Source organism: Dicentrarchus labrax, unplaced genomic scaffold, assembly GCF_905237075.1.
Source record: "Dicentrarchus labrax unplaced genomic scaffold, dlabrax2021, whole genome shotgun sequence".
Classification (NCBI taxonomy): Eukaryota; Metazoa; Chordata; class Actinopteri; family Moronidae; genus Dicentrarchus; species Dicentrarchus labrax.
The window spans coordinates 17,648,963-17,669,883 of NW_026136715.1; the positions used below are offsets into that span (position 1 = coordinate 17,648,963).

A 20,921-nucleotide genomic window follows, 5' to 3' on the forward strand; every position below is an offset into this window, starting at 1 on the left:
AAGTTCTTCAGAAACTACTTTCTCACCTTATCAAAATTAAATTAAAATCCTGTTCCCACAGATCTAAGCTGGCGAGGAGGCGCAGTGGCCTAATGAAGAACTGAGTGAGTGGAGTGGCACACAGGAAACCACGGCTTTCATTATTTCTGGAAAGCCTTTGAACATACCAAGTGTTAACACTTATTAATCATTGTGATTCTTGACGGTTTTCTCTTGTAAGTAGACTTGTGGCTTAAGTCTCCTTTCATGCGACTAAAAGTTTCAGTTCCAGAGGAATTTGCCTCCCCCCTCTCCCTCCAACAACCCTCTGCCAACTTATCTTTCCTCCTCTCTATTTCTCTTCCCTTCCTCCTCCTCAGCTTTTTGTGTTTTTGTTTTTATGACAATGTTTGGGTCTAATTTTGTTCCGCTTTGTTGTCATTCCCTAACTCCCTAACTAGTAGCATGTTGTAATAGTCTACTTGTGTGTGCACGATTCTTCAGAAACTGTTCTTTCAGGCCACTAATTTTCAGTTTGCCAATCATCTGTAAAAAAAATAATGTCTCTATCAGTGTTATTTGTCTCTAGAGAAGAGTTTTATTTTATTTTATTTTTATTAATATGCCCGCATGATAACTGCAGCAGTCCTCAGGAGAAGACCGGGTTTGCTTACTCAAAAAAAATGCAAACAAATCAGATAACCTACAGAAGGGGAAAATATCTCCATGTGACGTATCACTTTAAGTTGTGCTACAGAAAGCAAGGCTACTTCGAGATCTATTGCTGCTAATGAATTCATAGGTTTTTTCTTCTCTACGTGAGATTTGCATCAGGCCGCTGCCTCTAGCTCCCCCTCCACCGCCTGCTAAACGGCCTTTAGAAACAAAATGTCAAGTCAGAGAAATTTGTCCCAAATCAGCCAGACGTGAGGGCAGCACTGAAATTCCACTGTCATCCGTGTGATATTTAGATCCCACTCCTCCAGTCCATGTACATACACCGGCTCCAACCCCCCTCCCCGATAGTGCCGTCAGTCAGTGAGTGATTACTTACATGCATTTGTGTCAACATCAAAAATACACGCTAACTGAAGAAACATGCAAAAATATATGAAGAGTATTTCATATCTCAGCAGTGAAAATGATTGATTGTTCCTGCAGGAGTAGATATTGGTCCCTGTCCTTTTGCTATTTCATCTCAAGACTAAAAAAAATAAAAAAACAGGGTTTCAAGGAGATGAGGAGGAGGAGGAGGAGGAGGAAGAAGAAGGTCATGATTTGTACATACTGTCTGTTCTGGGATCAGTGTGGTAGTTAACTCATTTAAGACATTCCTCTCAGCTCCTCTAGTTCTTAGCAGTTTTTTTTTCTTACACAAACACGTCGGGCCTCGGACCTCAAGAGAGTCTCAACATTTGCTAATATTTAGTTTAACCATCACGTACGTGTGATACTGAAGACAAAACAGAACATGGCGAAACGGGAGGAAGAAGTAAATAAGAGAATGAAGTTGCAATGCTTTAGCCTTGACGCCAGTAGTTAATTGATGACGCTGCTAGCACATAGCCTGCAGGACAGATGATAGTCTATGAACTCCCCTTGCTGTCATCATAGTGTCAGGTAAAATCTCTAAAGTGAAGTACTTCCTGTTCAGCAGCACCGCAGGTTACCATGTGTTTATTTTCTGTTTGAATTCAAACCTCTTAACTCTCACTGGGTTGACTTTTTTTTTTAAATTATTAACATTGTTGATTTTTTTTTTTTCTATTATGCTTTTAATCATTCCACAGGGAAGTTTTATATGAAATGTAACAGAGGGCATTTATTTCTTAATTTCTAACCAACTATACTGGTGTTTAACCTTATTTTGCACATTAACACATATCTATAGCAAGACGAGGGCAGATCACACATGTTGAGTCCAAGATTATTTCTGAGTATCAGGAACACTGATAAGAGCACATATCAAGGCTACACTGGATAGCTGTTTGTCGAAAAAGGTTTACTAGAAGAAAGAAGTGATATTAAAGGGACGACATATACTCAAATGTTTTATTCCTGATATTGTTTATGAAAATATTTGCTCTGTACATCGTACTACAGCTGCTACATTTGGCTCCTAGTAAATTATGATATTTTTGCTGCCTCTTGTTTCAACAAATGGTACAAGTGTGTGTGATAAGTGCAGATGGGCAGTAAAAGCTCTGGCCAGCCAACCAGCAGTATGCCTACTGTATCATACGAAAGAGACATTAGGGTTAAATGTGTTGAAACGGAGGCAGCCGTCGCCTGTTACAAGTTTTTTGTGGAATTATTGGTGATATGTTCATTGTTTGCTGATTTGAAGACAGAGAACATGAACCTCAGAAGTCAGAATGAATGAAAGGTGCAGAGCGTCACTGCCCTCAGGTCAGCCAACCTACAGGTCAGAGAAACAAAGAGCTGCTGAATTGTTTCTGAGAAGATGTTTTGACTGTCAACAAACCAACACGTGTAAAAGAAATAATAAAAAACCAGCTATGCACTGATCAAGGCTCAAAGTGCAACGTACCTCACATTAACCTCAGCGTGCACCACGTGTGTGAGATACGTATCGATATGAATACCTGTCAGAGCAAACATTTTCACTTCAGTGACTAATTTGCAGAGGTATATTATTTTGGATTGTGTATTTATTGTTTGCAATGTATATATTAGTTTGCAGCTCTTTGCACATATCAATAAAAGGTTCAACTAACTGATCAAATAAAGTCTGTGCGGTTTAGTTGTTCTACTCAGAGTGAACCAAATGATGGTGTGGCAGCCTCTTCCAGTCCGAACTGGGAGAGCGTTGAATGTACTATGAAGACGTGTGTTTTTTCCATCATTAAAAAAAAAGGATTAAAAAAGAGAACTAAAATGTAACCCACTGCATCTTTTCAGGGGAGGTGAGTTACATTAGTGCTTCCTCTTTATTAGAAAGTGGTTTGAGTGGAAGTCTGCTTTTGATTTGAAAAATATTAACTCACTACTCATGCTAGCCAGCCACTTGAATTATTACAAAATAAGGGTGGTTTTTAACTCATTTTATTTTTTCTAATATCAGGGAATATAATAAAAAGTAGCTAGTGACATCTAAAATGACAGTATACTATTGTTGTGCTGGTGTCTTTCTTCACCTCAACACTTTTATTTTTCCGTTGATGCCTTTCAAACAAAACTAGCCATGATATTTTTCATCTTCCCCTCTGACAATTAATATCAGTTTACTGCGTTCCCTTTGGATTTGTTCACTAAAAGAAAAAGACAAACCATGACATTAACACTGTACATTATTTGTCAGACTGGTTTCATTTTCATACTTATTTTGTAAATATCTGTGTTGTATGGAGCTTGAATTAAAATGTAAATATGTTTACTGTATTTGTAATAATTATAATCCATTCGCTGTATAGCATAGATGTGTCATGCAGATATCCTAATTCTGTGTATGGTAATCTTGCACCATTGAACTGTTTAGTGAATGAGGCAACAATAAAAGTGCAAACTGTGCATTAGCAGAACAAGTACTGCCTGTTTGTCTTCTCCTTTGTGCAGTTTGACTCCCATCTTAACATGTTTTTACGTGTTACAACTTCCTGAACTCTTGTGTGCTACAGAAGCACATCTCTCCCAAAAAATATGTTAGGAATTTAAAAAAAGAATAAAATACTCATGACATAGAAAGTAGCATGAAATAGTTATAAGTTTGAATTATTCTCTCATAGTTTGGAGCTTTAAAGTAAACATTTTTGGTTTATCTCTTAACTGTTTATCTTAGTATCTTAGAGAGATTTCATCTTTATATTTTAACTTATATCTTTCTTAGTTTTGACAGAAAATGTAAACATTTTGACTCATCTCTTACTTATGATTATGATATTAGTATTTAATGCTTTTTTTTTTGTAAGTCAAAATGTTCAATTATTATGCAAATTGTAGATTTTGATTTACAACGGGTGTTTTTATCATTATTTTGACCATTGTTTTTTCATTTTCTGCCAGGAATGCGCTTCATGGCATTGTTTAAAACCATCAGTCTATAAGGATAATGCACTTTCTGATTAATTAAAATTTTTAAACAGACTTTCCATTGCAAAAAAAAGAAAAAAATATGTTCATACAGTACTTTTAATCTGGATTCTTTACGCAAGCACAACTTCATCTCCCCCGCCTCTCATGCATGTAAAGACTTCCTGACATTAAACCAGTTTAGTGCAGTCATTTTCCCATGATCTGTCGCTGATCTCCAGTAGAAGAAGAAATTAGGCATGGTTTATTAACTGTGAAATCCCATTCTGCAAGGAAACAAGACTGAGACTCTCAGTGGAGTTAAAGATCACTCTTGGGGCATGACATATAGCGTATAGAGGCAGAACATTTCTAGCTAGCTGATATTTTGCTTTTAGCTGTATTTATTCTTACACCAACATGTTGAGTGCAAACATCTGCACTGTGAAAAGGGGCCCAAACTGCTTTTATGTCAGGGGTCACAGGCCAAAAAGCCACTAGTTTAATCTCTAGCAATACACTATTTGTTCATTTGTTGTGTTTTTTAATGTAAAGTTCTACTTTTAAGTAACTAGTGAGTAGAATCTGTCGAATAGCCTAAATGTATCAGAGTAAAGGGTAAAATATTTCTTTCTGAAATAAAGTGAAGTAGAATTTATAAAGTAGCAGCACATGAAAATACTTAAAGTAAAATACAAGCACCTTTAAAACTGTACTTAAAGTACTTAAGCAGACGCACTTGTGTCCTCAAATAAACGGGATCCACTCACTTTGGGGGGTGTGCGCTTACGTGTGATGAACGACGGCCCGAGGAGCCAATAGGAGAACAGATACCTCTGCTCAGGTTTCTGGACCAATGAGAATTCGAGAACGACATCGCTTCAGTTCGCTGGTCGTCATCTGATTGGCGGATACTCTACGTAGGCGTACGTGTGCTCCTCGTCGTCCGCGTCACGCTGGTAGGGGAACAAGGAAGTAAAAAAAAAAAAAAAAAACGAGCTGAACTGTGAAGTGAAGTGGATTGGTGTCCGAGTCCGAGTCCGACTGTCATTTGAACACTGTTACTTCACGGTTGCTCTTACCCGCTGAACACCATGGCTCAGTAAGTTCCTGAATTAGTTTTTCCTTTTGTATACAGTCGGTAAAGTGGAAGGGTTGCTGCTCATATGCTGAGATCATTGTAGACTTTGTAGGCGTTATTTTATTTTTCCATTTTCCTGAGAGTAATCTCCTCGTTCAGTTAAGTAGTGTAAACGGAGCTGTTAGCTTGTTAGCTAACCCGCGTTAGTGTTTAGTAAAAACACATGTGAAACGTCATTTAACAAGAAAAAACAAAAATTGAACGGCGTAACCGACCTGCTGCATTATAGGAAACTATAATGATGGCAGAAATGTTATTGATGAAAATGATGGTGGACTGTTTTTCTAAGCTCTTGTTGATGTTCATCCTGTGATCAGATCAGAGCCCTACAGTAAATGTGTTGTTACTGTCCTCCTCACAGAGCAGACATTGCACTGATCGGATTGGCTGTCATGGGCCAGAACCTCATCATGAACATGAATGACCATGGCTTCGTGGTAAGATGATAACTCCTGGGTTTTCTTTCCGTTACTCCTGCCAGTTAAACCGGTTCTGTTTTCCTCGTTTATTTCACCGAGTAATCCCCAAACCTCTCCAACAGGTCTGTGCTTACAACCGCACCGTGTCCAAGGTTCATGACTTCCTGAAGAATGAGGCGAAGGGCTCCAAGGTGATCGGAGCAGAGTCTCTGGAGGACATGGTGTCCAAGCTGAAGAAGCCCAGGAGGATCATCCTGCTGGTCAAGGCTGGACAGGCTGTGGACGACTTCATCGACAAACTGGTCGGTAGTTTGTTTCTGAAATGTTTTTAAAATCAGGTGTAGAAAATGTGCTGCCTGGTTAAACAGTTGGCTTTTGTTCTTCTTCAGGTTCCTCTTCTGGAGGCCGGGGATATCATCATCGACGGTGGCAACTCTGAATACAGAGACACAACAGTAAGTCGTAGAGAATCGCTGTTTACCAGTTCATTTTTATTTATTGATTGAGGATATTCTCACAGTACTTGTTTATTTCTGTCGTGCAGCGGCGGTGCAAGAGTCTGAAAGAGAAGGGCTTGCTGTTTGTCGGCAGCGGGGTCAGTGGTGGAGAGGAAGGGGCACGTTATGGACCCTCACTCATGCCAGGAGGACATAAAGAGGCCTGGTGAGTCATCACAAACTCCTCACACTTTCAGCTGCATGTTAGATGTTGGATTTGGGGCACAGACACGCTAAAACAAATATGTTTATTGCTGATAACATTGGACATATTTGGAAAACGGTGAATATCTCTGAGCGTTCAGATTCCATCATCTGTTGCAGCGTGTGAGGAAATTAATTTACACTTTTATTTTGAAGGCCACACATTAAAGACATCTTCCAGAGCATCGCTGCCAAGGTCGGAACAGGAGAACCTTGTTGCGACTGGGTGAGTGGTATTGCATTTGTGTTGACTATGTAATGTTTACTAGTATCTGTTGAGTACATGTTTACTACACATTATGAACAACTGCTGGCTGTAGCAGTTGTTCTCATGTCAGTTCATCTCGCAGTGATCTGACTGGTTGCTTCTGCAGGTCGGAGATGAGGGTGCGGGTCATTTTGTGAAAATGGTCCATAATGGCATTGAGTATGGCGACATGCAGCTGATCTGCGAGGCCTATCACCTGATGAAGGATGTTCTGGGTATGGACCACGATGAGATGGCACAGGTGAGCTGTATGACGTTATCTTCATTAGTTTTTCTTTGTGTGTCATGCCAATTCTGTATAAAAAAAACAATGTTGCTAACTATATTTCAACACACTGAAACGCACATCAGGCTTTCGACAACTGGAACAAGACAGAGTTGGACTCCTTCCTCATCGAGATCACAGCTAACATCCTTAAATACAGGGACTCTGATGGGAAACACCTGCTGCCCAAGATCCGCGACAGCGCTGGACAGAAAGGCACAGGGAAGTGGACGGCCATTTCAGCCCTGGAGTACGGCACACCTGTCACTTTGATCGGTAAGAGGAAGAAAGGAGGCTGTAGACGAGGAAGTATCTTGTTTCCTTCTCCCTTCCTCCGATGTTTGCTGCTTCCAGTAAACTCTTTGTCATGATGACATGGCAAAAGGTATTATGTCACTCCTGTTAAGATTTCAGGCATGGCTAAAACAAATTAAAGGGCAATAGGCCTCATGATCAGTGTTATGGGGATAATGTGTATCTTTGCCAGTTAGCTGACACACAGCATGTCTAGTGAGCTTCTTCTGGAGAATGTGATCAATATGTGACTGTCACTAAGAAGATTGAGGGCTTTTCTAGTGGCCTGCTCATCTCAAGTGACATAAGGGGGATTTGTGATGCTCTCTGAGGTGCTTGCTTTGACTGTATGATAGTCTGTTTCATAAACAGCCATGGACAAAAGGGGGTCAGAGAGCATGATTAATAATCCAGGAAAAAAAGATGTCATTACATTAGCTGCTTTCAGATCATGTAGATATTTTATATCAGAAATGTTTCTGTCACCAAATACCTGCAACCATTGGTCAGTTTAGGTTTTTAAGAAGTTATTTGTTTGCTCTACCCTTTGTCAGTGCTGTAGATGTTGTGATAAAGAGAGATAGGGGCAGTACAAAAGGCTTCATTGTGTGAGAGCTGAGCTGGTCTGTGTGGAGCAGGCTGACAGGCCAGTACAGTATGCATGGCTGGATTTCTGCCCCCAATAGGGATAACATTCCTCACCACGATAGTTACTCACTGGACACTATTTCTCTCAATCCCTCTCTGCCTGCCTGTCTGTCTGTCTGTCTGTGGGGTTGCGTCACATGGTCGTGCAGTTTTAGCAAGTCATGCTTACCCAACACTTTTTTCTCTTATCTTCATAAAGAGGCTTTTTTTAATGTGGCAACTGGCAATCCCTGATTTTCTTTTTTCTACTGTAGTGGTGGACAGCCATGACTTCACAACAGTATTATTATTAATACTGCTGAGTCATGCTGATCCTTGGGCATTGTCTTTATGTCAGCATGGGATGTCTGTAGCACAGCATTGGCTATAATAATGATGATAATATAATAATATAATAGTAGTAATCATTTGTTTTCAGAGGTTTCTGGAAATGACTAAATGACAGACTGACATCCGCTCTGTGTTTGTATGACGCTCCAGTAATGTGACGCAGAGAGCTAACCTTGTTGTCCCTCTCTATTCCTCTGTCTCTTCTACTCTTCCTCCCTTTCTCTCTCTCTCTCTCTGTTTCAGGGGAGGCTGTCTTTGCCAGATGCCTGTCCTCTCTAAAGGATGAGCGAGTGGAGGCCAGCCGCAGCCTTTCAGGACCCCAGGGGGTCAAATTCAGCGGTGACAAGGCTGCGTTCCTGGAGGACATCAGAAAGGTAGAATACACAGGATAGTACACATTCAGTAGTCAGTTTACTACATAAACCTAGCTTAAACTGTAATAGAAAGGTCTTGCAATACCTTCATGAAGGTTATAATTATTATTAGAAAAATGTTCAAGCACTGCCAATCAACGACATTTAGCTTTGAGCTTATGTTCATTTCAAATTCTGTTTACTATATCATCATTAATTGATTTTTTTTTTCTCTCTGCAGGCCCTCTACGCCTCCAAGATCATTTCCTACGCACAGGGCTTCATGCTGCTGCGGCAGGCAGCCAAAGAGTTCGACTGGTCCTTCAACTATGGCGCCATTGCTCTGATGTGGCGAGGTGGCTGCATCATTCGAAGGTACATTTAACCCCTGTATGTCTTCATATTGCAACTTTGCCTCCCCAGCTCCCTTGTGAAACTTTATGTCAACAGGCATCTTTCACACTGATGGTGAAAACTATGGTTAGGCAGTGTAAGAGAGAACTTCTTGTGTAAGCAGTTGATGTAAGATTTTAGAAAATAGATGTTTTTTTAATTGCAGGGTAACTCACTGTAAAGATAAGTCTTAATGTAGCGCCATAAAGGTTTATTTTGTTACTTCCCGATGTCTAATGCTGGAGTGAGAAATCTAGATTAAATTAAATATGACCCTCTCTGTAAAGTCAGACTGACAGACGAATGAGGAAATTTATGGTTGTGACACTGGTTTGCTTTGTGTAATCTGGCAAAGACGTTGCATAAACCTAAATCAAATACAACACTCAGTATGACTTGCAGTATGTAGCCACCATGCAACCTGTGCATTGTAGCAAAGACTTTGTGCTCGGTTATGGTATTTGTTCAATGCATTTTACAGTTATTAATGAAATGTCCCATTTACTGTATGCAAAATCTTTTCTCTGTTGTGTCGGCTAACACTGCCCTCTCCCATCCCCACCAGTGTGTTCCTGGGTAAAATCAAAGAGGCGTTCGACAGGGACGCTGAGCTGCAGAACTTGCTGCTGGACACTTTCTTTAGTAATGCTGTGCAGGACTGTCAGGTATGAGGAAGGAGGAAGTGGCCAAAGACCAATCTGCAATACCCACATTGACAAAGACACACAAAACAAGTTATTTCCTCTTTCACATAGAAAGGAGGGAACAGTACCAAGTCTTGGTTTCCTTTTACACTATATTTAAGGAAAGGACACAGTGGATATATTAGTTGTTTATACATCATCCAAAATGTCTTCTGAGAGTTGGCTGTCAGACCTCAGTGGACCCAAACAGACCCAAATAGAGATAATACTTAAACACGGAGGCAGCATGATTAGGGCTTCACAATTAAATAAAATATCGCGATATGACCCTGTAATGATAAAGGTAAAATCTGTGACAAACAGCATTATATTGTAATAATGTATAAAGTACTGCAGAGATACCCTGGCCTATAAATCTATATATATATATATATATATATAAATCTTGATTTATGTAAGATAAGATGTGTTTGCGTTTTTAATAGTTTTTTTCAGTGAAAATGGAAATTGTGATACAAAAATTATCATTGCACTCATGAATCCTATCGCAACATCTGTCAAAAAGCAGTCAATATCATATTTCTCTGCACTTCACACTTTCCATCTTCCCCTCAAAAGCTCATAGCAAGTCCACTCAGATCCACCTTTTCTCACAAAGACACCCGCGGCAATCGAACATGGCCCTACCCGACCTGAATGGACGAAATATAATTTGGTCTTGGTTACTGGGAACTGCAGATCTCTTGTTCTTGGCTTCACAGGAACACAACAACATTAACACCAAATTTCATTAGCTCCATCAACAAAAACACTGTTCAATCTCTTTGTTTAGGAGTCATGGCGCAGAACAGTCAGCACTGGAGTCCAGCATGGCCTCCCTATGCCCTGTTTCACCACAGCTCTGTCCTTCTATGATGGCTACAGACATGAAAAGCTGCCAGCCAACCTCCTCCAGGTAAGACAGCAGTAGATGCTGCAGAGCAGAGCCTGCTGAGCATATGGCAGAGAGTGTACCAGATTAAAAAGATCACGTGTAGGTGTTTCTGTTGGGATCTTAGGGATTTAAGACCCCGACAGTAAACGCTGTGTTTAAAACTACGTTACTCATCTGTCTTTGAACTCAACATATAAATATGGAGAACTGAAAACATGCAGCTGATCTGTGAAGTAAAACATTTGTCAGTTTTAATCATTTATCACACAAAAATATCAATAAATGTGAGGATTTGATGCTTTGCCCTTGTTTATATCATTGTAGATTCTATATCTGTTGGTTGATCAAAACAAGCAATTTGAAGATGGACATATTTAGTAGTTAAATTAATAATTAGTTGCATTCCTGATAATGTTAAATGTGTCAGAGGTCATTTATGTTGTGTTATGGGGTTTTTTTAGGCCCAGAGAGACTACTTTGGAGCCCACACATATGAACTGCTGTCAAACCCCGGTCACTTCATCCACACCAACTGGACGGGCCACGGTGGCAATGTCTCCTCTTCATCCTACAACGCTTAAGGATTATCTTCACATCACTCGAAAACACAAACAAGATGGGGAAGTGGACGAGGGGAAGTTATCTGTGAGAGAAGAAGACACATTCCATCTTTATAACCATGCCTGAATATTTAAGAGCCACCCCACCCAAACAATTACCGTATCCAACTTTTTACTCCTCTCAAGAGACGTGTTGCAGTTGTATTTATCAAGCAGTGGAATCATAGATTATGTGTGTTGTAAACTCTATACCCTGTGTTTTCTGGTGTAGAGACTTTTAACAGTCACAAGAGGAAGCGCACCAAAGTGTTGACTCCATCTGGATGCTATTAATATCATGCTGGCCATCAGGCTAATGTTCACCAGTCATGTTGGGCCCAGGGCTCACCATGTTAACACTGGATTAAGGTGAACCGTTGCACTGTACTGTATTAGGCTAAATAAAGATTTCAATCCCTTTATAATTAGCTTGTATGGTCCTTACTCTCTGTGTGTTGTAAACAGGATTAAGATGTGTTTGTGTGTAGCTCAAATTTAGGCAACAAGTGACATAAGTTGCCTGATATATGACAGACACTAGGCTGTTCAGTGTGTATCAATACATGCCTGAGGTGTGGATATATACAGTGAATATTAATCATATCATTATACAAATTAGAAAGTGCACAGCTCCACTTAGGCTGCTCAGAAAATTGTGAAAATGCTCAAAATAGTCAAAATTAGGAATTCATGTCTTCAAAGATAGACCTCTTCTTTGGCCTGTGGCTTAATTTTACAGTAAATGTAATAGGAATTTATAATTGGGTAATAATCGGTTACGGTACACGTAAACATGACCGTGGTTGTACTGGATTACAATGAATGGCCCCCCCAGTGAAATGTGTACTTGAACCAATTTCATGTGTTGTCCAGCAGGTGGCCCTAAGACCCTGTCACATGTTTTCTTTAATGCAATATATTGAAAGATTTTAAAAAAACAACAGGACTTGACACAAAAACTGAACTTTATAAATAAAGACAGGTTATTAATGTTGAGTTTAAATTGTACAGGTGTTGCTGTGTCCTCTCTCTGGATCCTTGCCAAGTCCTGTCTAAACATACAGTACACAATAGGTCTAGGAAATAGAAATAGTTGAGTAAAGAGGTAATGAACTATATGCTGCATAAAATGCCCAATTTCTAGATCTAGAGTGTGGATCAGTGGTCCCCAGCCCTGAAGGGGTTGAGAGATACAGTTGAGGGGTCACAAGATGATTCATGGGACAGGAAAGAGGACAAATATTGTTCTGCTACTCACATTTGAAAAAATCTGAAAATCTGAAATCTTTTTCATGATCGTCATGTGAAATAGTGGATAGCTTTACATGTTCAGGCCTCTAACAGTTCATTCAGGGTTTAAAGTGCTGACCATGAATCTCATCTCTACTTCATATTCATCAAAAAGTTGGTTCTCTTGTATTTTGATTAAAAAGATTTTATTGTAAGGGGTCATCAGTCCAAAAATGCCATAGGACAAAACAAACTCTAGTACGTTTTTGACTAAAAAAGGTAAATACATGTCTGTGAGTAGATAATTCATTAAGGTCAGTTTCAGCACAGACAGATAATGTTCTAGTGAAGCGTCTTTTAAGAAACAAAATAAATAATTGACAACTTTTATTACTCTTATTCCCTCCTGTGCTCTCTGAAGCCTTGCCACGGGATTATCAGCTGCACTGCTGAAATAAACAGCACTGTTTTCACCCCCACAGCTGTGAGGGATGTTGTATCTGACAGGAGTGTGTCACAGCTGCTATTACACCTTTTGTTAAACACTAAACAAAGCCTCACCTCAGTGCACCTGTGCTGCGATAGCTCTGGTGATTGCCAGGTTGATGTTTACCATCAAGCTTCTATTCAAACCGTCCTGGGACGCTTCGTAGTCCCTCCTCGTTTGACTCCTCATGTCAGAGCTTTGATCCTGAAGTGGAACACAGCAGAACAAACAATATAAACACTGTCATTCACATGCTTGACTACATATGTACACTTCAAATACCATAAACATGCCACTCCAGTATCAGAGTGAGGTTTTTAACTGTCGGCCCTCAAGGAGGCCCCTCTACTCTGTTATTTGGATTCATCCCATTGGTTAATGAAAAATAAATGTCTGTGTTCCTATCGCTTTTCTTTAAAGCTTAATTAATCCAAAGGACAGAACAGTGTCCACAATATGGCCTTGTATTCTTAACGAGGCCTGATGGCGAGCAGAGGTTGCATTAGAGCACAAGAGGCTATTAGAGCTCGGTGAAGGCAGTGCAGGTGGAGGATGAGGCTCGCTGAGTCATCTGCAGACGAAGCAGGCAGCAGGGCGATACCAGACAGCATGATGATGCATAATGAAGCAGGAAGACTGGACAACAGATACAATTTGATTTCTTCAAGATCAAACGCTCTCTACTTCCTGGATTTCTGATGTGGACAACAACGTTCATCCAAATGATGGTGAATATCAAAACAAGTACATTTTCATAAAAAGACAAAAAAACAACAATAAGTCCACTGGTTCCTACTGGGGATGTAAATCTTTAAAAACTGACCATCAATATATAAAATAGACTAAAAATTAACTAAAACATTTCCACTCATATACTTTAAAATAGTGCATTTGATGGGGATTATATTCAGCCACAGGCAGCAGGGGAGTGTCTGTTAGACTCATCATCTATTGATCATCATAATGAAGGAACCCAGTGTAACAGTGTGGCTTATTGATGTGTTTCTGGATAACAATGGAGGTCCCTGCTACAGAGGAACAAGCACTACATTGGTACTCACTTCAATGGTACTCATCTACCGAGTATCAGTGGTACTGGAGAGGTGAGGTGCCTACACAATGGCCAGAAGATAATAAAAGACAGTACCAACCCCACCCCACCACAACCTGTTCACCCTGCTGCTGTCAGACAAAGGGATACAGATGAATCTGCTCCCGTACCACCAGCCTTAAGAACGGCCTCTTCCCTCAGGCTGAGAGACTGCTTAATTCATCCTCAGCACTCCATCATAAAATTATTTATGCAACCGATTCATCAGATTCACCATATATATATTTAGTTTTTTACGAGTAGCATAAAGGGAACTGCGACCTGAATTTCATTCTCCAGCTCTCCCTTTCAAAAGGTGTTTACTTTTTAAAAGTGGTCCACTTCTTGTTGTTGTAAATCAGAATTAAACTAAATAAGACAATACCTCATGTTACACAGGTTCAGGTTTTGTTTACTGAACATTACTGCTCTTACCAAATGAGGATAAATAAGACAATAAGACATGATAAAATGAAGTGGGTTCATGGAGAGTTGCTTAATATGGATGACCATACCTTTGAGCGAGGGCCTATAAATCAGGCAGCAGGGGCTCAAATTAGATCTTTTGAACAGGGCAGCCATCATGAGAGATAGCGACTCTAATCTGTCTGATGTTCATGTACGTATGGAGATATTATTCATGTTCAAACAAACAATAACAACCTAGCGCTGTCACACAGTCAGGTCAGTTGATAGTCTTCTTATAATGTTTAATCTGATGATTTCTGTGGGATCAATCTAGTATTGCAACAGTAGAAGAGGTTTGTTTTGTAATTTCCTATAATAACTACAATTTTAGCTGTGTTGTTGCTCTGACTCTGCCTGTATGTATCAACTGCACCTTTACCTGTACATTTTTTAGAAAGATTTAAAAGGTTGAACCTGAGTTTCTCTCTCATTAGAAACTGCAGAGGTGCAGAGGGAGTTGCAGCAGATGGTTTCAGGAATGACTGAGCAACAGTTTGGGTTCAGTGAAGTACCTCAGTGAGACGCTGGCATAGAGGACCCTCAGAAACCACATCGTCTCCTGGAATGGACCACCCTGCAAGAACTTCCTCTGGAAGACCTTCTCAGCCTGCCAGCAGCAGGAGAAAGCACATCCATTCACACTGTGTTCCCAGCAGCGAGCTTCAATTAAACTGCAGCTATACCTAGGGATGTTTGTGGCTCATGGCTGTCTGTATGTAGGCGTTATCTCTGATGCAGGAAATTAATGAACCTCAGAGCCTGGTGTGAAGGTAGAACCATTACAGGTTTTAATTGAATTATTCTAGAGACCTGTACAGTCCTTTGTTATTATCATTAGTATTTTATTTTAACATAAATAAAACAGATTGGGACTTGTGTTTCACGCAGCTCAGATTTAAAATTCTATGTTTTAGATTTTTTTTTTTACATTTGTAAATTATGATCTTAAAGCATTTAATTTTGTTGCAACAGAAATTGATGCACAGGTTTTATGAACTGTACCTTTTTCTTTTTCAAATGTCAAATAATTCATACCAAAAATGGGATTTTCCAATACCCCACCCTTCAGAGATCTTTTTTTTCAAATAACCCTCCCCCTCCTGGAAACCTTGTCCTCTATCAGGTCAAGGAACTGATGACACATTTTAGGCCCATTTTCTAAATTACCATGAAAAAGTGTCTTTCATAATATCTGCAGTTGATGACATCCAGCAGGAATTTATTTTAGTTTTGTATTGTATACAATGCACTGCAACTTCTTCAGTCTTTCACTGGGCATCCCAATGTTATTTCTGAGGACTAAGAATCTAAATTGCTTTCATTTAGATTCTTAGTACTCCTCAGCTGGTGTGTTAACAAATCTAAAAAACACAAAATCACCAACAACCCTTTGCAAACGAAAGGTTATTAGGTATGTTTCAATACATAAAGAGTCTTGTCCCAAAAGCGTTTACAAAATGGCGTATTAGCACCATCAATAGGGAGAGCATTAAAACTACACCTACCAACCAGCCAGCTTCAACACTACCAAGTGCAGGGCACTTACTAGCATATTTTATATCAAGGACCAAATCAGAACTTCCAAAGAAAATGTCAAAATCAATTGAACTGAAGGCATGGTTAAAAAAAGAAAGGGGAAAAAAAGGAGCTAGAGGTGGAGTCCAGTTAGAAAAATACTTATTAAGCTACAATGTTTATCTACATTGAGAGACGACAGGTGATTAAAAACTCAAAACTTTTATTTTACACCGCAATACTAAAATATTTCAATACAGAAAGTGTGAATTCCTGCTGGCATGTTCAATCAGTTGTTAAAGTCCCTTTGAAAATCACTCAGCTCATACAATCCAACCACTTTACAATCATAGCAAACAAAAAAACAAGAACACATACTGCCTTATTGAAATTATTTTTGATCACATTGAAAAGAAACCGACCAGTTAATACTTGGATAAGTTATCAGTGACTGTTATGAGGACAAAGAATAAAGCATTTACTGACAGAAATGCATGTTTTCAGGTTAAAGGCAGGCTTTGTTTTACAGGTTTGGAAAAAGAATAAGTATGATCACTGTCAAACTGCAGGTGTGACTTTGGTCCTATTTGTGACATTTGTAGGTATAAACAAATACCTCAGCCCAATTGAGTATGGTCCGCTCTAAATTTCATTATGGAATGGTCCATGGTTTCTTGCTAGTGAGGTGAAGATCCTTTTCAGGATTAAGGCAGTCGTGCAGCAATTCCATTGTTGGTGTGTGCCGGCCCACCCAACAATGTCTTCAGCTTCTCCGTAACTGACTCCAACCTGGATTCAGACGAAAACCTGGGATGTCCATGTCCGAGGTCCCTATACATGTGAATTAAAGTGTTGGCAGTTCAATTAATGTAAAGTCAAAAATAAGTCACTGTCAAGAGTGTATCATACCTAGTCAAATTCAGTTTTATTTCAGACTTCCCTTTGATTCACAAAACATAGAAAATGCATTCGTAACCACTTCAAACACAAACTTTCAGTGGGAACTTGTCAAACATTCACCACATCAACCTCTGAGCTCACTTGCAAACTTCAACACACTTTCAGTGTTTTCCCCCATACAGACTTCAGCACAAAGTCACATTTTCACACAGAGAGGGTGATAACAAGGAGAAAATAAAGCACACAACCAGACACAGCATTCACATCAAATCAGACAGCAAGAAAAAGCTACAAAAGAATACAAATACTTATAGCACTTGACATTTCACTGTGTTTTTAAAGAATTAAAGTTGATAGAAAACAATGAGAGAAAGCAGAGACCATAGGGATCTCGAGACGCAATAAATGTCCTTGTGATGGTCATTAGGAACACACTCGTACTTGTTGCTTCCTCTCACACTCGCACAAAGCCACAGGTTCTTCTCAACTCTCGCAGGCATTTGTCTCTTTAAAAAAAATTCTGCACAAACAGTCCTTCTCACACTTGCTTTCTTGCTCTCCCGTTCGCTCACTCTCACTCGGTCCAACACCAATCCCACTCATTGATCTCGAAAAGCGACAAGAGCAGACACGATTTCTATATCCATAAAAAGGGGAGAGGAAAAAAAGACAACACCCACCGTCTAACACAGTATATGCAGAGTGAAGCTGTGTTCTTTGATGACAAAGCATTTACACATGGGAAGAGGGGAATTGATACTGAGATCTGTCGAACATTGCTGCCAATGAGGCGCTTCCTCCCGGGAAATTGGGAAAGAGTTGGTGAACTGCAGAAGAGATTTTCATGAAGGCGTTTCCAAAAGACGTCAAACAAAAACAAACAAAAAAGATGAAAACAACTGCATACACATATATAATTATATCAAGCCCATTTTTACAAGGGGCTGAGGGGGCTCTCGTGCATGTTTATAGATATTTATCTTGCATGCACAGTGTAACATTTTCTCAAAAACAAAAAAGATGGACTGTGGCAGTTTCCACTAAATTAAACTTTTCACCCATTCAATGCATGACTACATAATCAGTCACACGCAAGTATAAATTTTCTCTTTAACAAAATAAAAGGCAGTGTATATTTTTAAATAATAGGAACATAAGATATAAGCAGTTCCCCCCTGTAGGTATACTTACCAGATTAACCTAATTGCAACAGAAAAGGTCAACTCAAAGCTATCTACATTCCCCAACTAGAAGACTTAGACTCCATAGAGTTGCCAAAGCCGGAGCTGAAGCCACTGCTGGAGGCGGTGTTAGTGCCTGCAGCCCAACCGAGGCTAGCTGAGCTGGGGCTGCTGTAACTGGTGCTGGCAGAGCTATAGGTCTGGTCTCGGGTCGTAGTGGCTGTGCCTGCCGTCGTGGTCAGACCCTGCTGGTTAGCCAGCATGCCCATCATTCCCCAACTGCTCTGCAGCGCTGCCTGGGCAGCAGCCACCATTGCTGGGTTAAGACCAAGAGCCCCAAAGTTAACCCCACCGCTACCGCTGCCTAGCCCCCCACGATTACTGCCATAGCCCTGACTGAACCCACCAGCCCCAAACCGCCCACGATCCATCATTTGCCTACTATTATTGTGTTTGGGTTCGGCATTGGAGATGTGCACGCTGACGCCCTTGATGATCAAGTCCTCTCCACATAGAGCTTGGGCGACCTGAGAAAGGCGCGAGGAGAAGATTGTCACTAGAGTCATTATCACATTATTAATGAATAATCAAACTGCCCCATTAATGGGGAATCTCACCTGGTCATCAGCAAATGTGACAAATGCAAACGCCCGGAAAGGTTTGGGGATAAAGACATCAGTGACCTCGCCGTACTGCATGAAGTACTGCCTCAGTTCATCAGTTGTCATGTCCTCTGTGCAGCGGCCAACAAAGATTTTACGGCTCCGCATGGGCTCATCAGGACACGCCTGAGAGGACAAAGAGGCACCGCAATAAATGAAGCAATCTACATGATGTTTTAAGTAAGTTTTCCAACATTTAATACATATTTGTGACATGCATTTAAGTCTTTTTATTTTTCAACCAGATACAGAACTCAGGATTAACGTGCAAGACTAAACAAAAATGTCCAGATGACAACCAATATATTAACATCTGATCCAGACAATCTGAATTTATTTTAAAAATGGCACCACATGTACCTTTGAGTTGGGAAGTTTGCAGTCACACCATCGTCCATCAATCATGTGTCTCTGAGCAATCACTTTGGTTTGTGTCTCATACTCTGTGAACCGGACAAACCCAAACCCCTTTGAGTTTCCGGTCTTTGCATCCCTCTTGACCTGGAGTGGATGAAAAGGAAATGAAACCTTTATTACCAGTTTGAACTAAGTCAGAAACATAAGAAGGTATCCATATCACAATTAAAAATATTGAGATGCAGGCGAGACGTCCCTTACCTGCACCATGATGACCTCCCCAAAGGTGGTAAAATAATCTTTCAGGTCTTGTTCTGTTGTTTTCCACGGTAGCCCGAGGACAATGAGATCTGATGTCTTCTGAAAGCCCCTTTTTATTTTCACAGCTGAGGCAGCATCTATTTCTTCCATCTTCCTTTTGTTATCTGTGAAGAATAAATAGATATGAGTTATATATGGAAAAACATGCAGGTAATGAAATGAAATCAGGTTAAACATTGACCCTCTGAACTCTTCATTGTCTGGTGGTCGACCAAGATACAATACATGGCCAAAAGTATGTGGACACCTCATCATTAGCTCCATATCTGGTTGTTGGCGAACAGACCCATGAGCATGTATATGCTGCTATAACAACCTTCTGTGAAAGATATCAATGAGATTTGGAAGCAGGCTGCAAGGATTTGCTCCCATGCAACCAGAAGAGCATTAGAGAGTGCAGACACTGGTGCTGAGCGCTAAAACCTTGCTCATTCCAGTTCTTCCCAAAGGCGCTCGTAGGGGTGAGGTCAGGGCTCAGTGCAGGCCAGAGATCTTCAAAAAACATTTCTTTACAGACTTGGATTGGAGTACAAGGGCACTGTCGTATTACAACGGGACCAGGCTTTAACTGTTAACTGTTACACAGAAATATTGTCATGATGGTGTATTAACGTGTCTCTGTGTTAGAACTAAGGGGGTCAGACTCTGTGGCCAATTTATTAGGCACATCCAGCTAACATGAATGCAGTCTAACAATAAGACCTACAGCTGCACTGATTCAACTTATGGCTGCTGTTAAACTATTTTGCACGAATCAACACCTCTGTACAGTTTTAACATTATTCCAAGAAGGTAGGGCTTGTGTAATAGAAAGCACTGGTTGTGACTCGGTGTACCTAATAATCTGGTAATTCAGTGTGGACAGGATTGACCACATACTTTTGATCATATAATGACACAGTGAAGATGGGGGGGAACCCGAAGTCACCAACACCTGCCTCACCTTTGGGGTAATTGACGACATAAACCAAGTTTCCCCAGTCGTTCTCAGGCGCATGGAGGACCCCCTCCATTAGCCGGACTCCCCTCATGCACTGGGACTCTGGGTTCCTGTACCGCAGCCCGCACGCCCCTGGAAACTGTGCTGCTACCGACGACAGCAACACGGTGCCGTCGTCCTCTGAGGGGATCTCCATGGGCTCCTCGTTTTCATCCTCAGCCACACGAATGTACAACTCGGACATGGTCTCTGAATGGCTGAGCGCTGGTCCAGGTGGAATCAGCTGATGGAGCTCAAGTTACCAGTAAACACCGGATTGATGCCCACGAGGTAGCGTCGATCCTCGCTGAACTTTACTTCTGTTAGCTGGGTGACGCAACTCAAGTGCAAGCGCAGCCAGACGCAGACAGACAAACCGTGTGAAACGCTAAACACTCACTCCACAACTCTCTTTACAGTTAACAGCTCGCGGCCATGAATACTGTGTATTTTCTTATCTGCTGACAGCACGCGTAAACAAGTTAGCCAGCTAGCCGACAAGCTAGCAAACTCAAGACGGCTTGAAAAATGAATGACCATCCAGTTTCGCGCTGTGTTTACTCTCCACAAACACACAGGTCCCCCTCTTGGCTCCGAGCGTGTAGTCGACAATTAAACGCAAATAACAACATCAACAAGTTATCTTGCTCAGTAAAATTTAAGTACGAAATCGTCAGACCACAGTGGATATTTGCAGCTATACGCGGCTAACCTCTCTAACCTCAAGCTAGCTA

At 40.6% G+C, this 20,921-nt stretch overlaps 3 protein-coding genes across 17 annotated transcripts in view; 2 read left to right on the forward strand and 1 right to left on the reverse strand.

Moving 5' to 3' along the window:
• kif1b (kinesin family member 1B) overlaps nucleotides 1-3,524 on the forward strand; it is a 58,140-nt gene extending 54,616 nt beyond the window's left edge. For all 12 annotated transcript variants that reach the window (XM_051425366.1, XM_051425375.1, XM_051425367.1 and 9 more), the window contains one exon: nucleotides 62-3,524. In XM_051425366.1, the coding sequence (XP_051281326.1) occupies nucleotides 62-104 (43 nt within the window). In that variant the 3' untranslated portion in view covers nucleotides 105-3,524. The remainder of the gene's footprint in view (nucleotides 1-61) is intronic.
• Nucleotides 3,525-4,959: 1,435 nt separating this feature from the next.
• Nucleotides 4,960-11,422, forward strand: pgd (phosphogluconate dehydrogenase). The gene is made up of 13 exons (XM_051425385.1): nucleotides 4,960-5,110; nucleotides 5,511-5,586; nucleotides 5,691-5,870; nucleotides 5,958-6,023; nucleotides 6,113-6,231; nucleotides 6,426-6,495; nucleotides 6,644-6,778; nucleotides 6,889-7,078; nucleotides 8,318-8,448; nucleotides 8,669-8,802; nucleotides 9,386-9,485; nucleotides 10,297-10,419; nucleotides 10,860-11,422. The coding sequence occupies exons 1-13, from the start codon at nucleotides 5,103-5,105 to the stop codon at nucleotides 10,977-10,979; spliced, it is 1,452 nt and encodes a 483-aa protein (XP_051281345.1). The 5' UTR covers nucleotides 4,960-5,102; the 3' UTR covers nucleotides 10,980-11,422.
• Nucleotides 11,423-15,993: 4,571 nt separating this feature from the next.
• On the reverse strand, nucleotides 15,994-20,911 carry tardbpa (TAR DNA binding protein a). 4 transcript variants are annotated; one of them, XR_007887696.1, is made up of 7 exons: nucleotides 20,152-20,908; nucleotides 19,149-19,312; nucleotides 18,891-19,031; nucleotides 18,486-18,656; nucleotides 18,275-18,395; nucleotides 17,368-17,514; nucleotides 15,994-16,618 (listed from the first exon to the last, which is right to left on the reverse strand). XR_007887696.1 is itself a non-coding variant. In XM_051425387.1 (6 exons), the coding sequence occupies exons 1-6, from the start codon at nucleotides 20,390-20,392 to the stop codon at nucleotides 17,420-17,422; spliced, it is 933 nt and encodes a 310-aa protein (XP_051281347.1). In that variant the 5' UTR covers nucleotides 20,393-20,909; the 3' UTR covers nucleotides 15,994-17,419. The 4 variants fall into 4 exon arrangements, 2 of the variants coding, with proteins under 2 accessions (XP_051281347.1, XP_051281346.1); XR_007887697.1 differs by having other exon boundaries at nucleotides 18,311-18,395; nucleotides 20,152-20,907; XM_051425387.1 differs by having other exon boundaries at nucleotides 15,994-17,514; nucleotides 20,152-20,909.
• Between the last annotated feature and the right edge of the window lie 10 nt (nucleotides 20,912-20,921).

Coding starts and splice junctions, on each gene's coding strand:
- pgd (XM_051425385.1), top strand. Junction 6,496..6,643: donor GAGAACCTTGTTGCGACTGG/GTGAGTGGTATT, acceptor TTGCTTCTGCAG/GTCGGAGATGAGGGTGCGGG. Junction 7,079..8,317: donor CACACCTGTCACTTTGATCG/GTAAGAGGAAGA, acceptor TCTCTGTTTCAG/GGGAGGCTGTCTTTGCCAGA.
- tardbpa (XM_051425386.1), bottom strand. CDS start 20,392: ATGTCCGAGTTGTACATTCGTGTGGCTGAGGATGAAAACGAGGAGCCC. Junction 19,032..19,148: donor GGGAGGTCATCATGGTGCAG/GTAAGGGACGTC, acceptor CATCCACTCCAG/GTCAAGAGGGATGCAAAGAC. Junction 18,657..18,890: donor GCAAACTTCCCAACTCAAAG/GTACATGTGGTG, acceptor TTGTCCTCTCAG/GCGTGTCCTGATGAGCCCAT.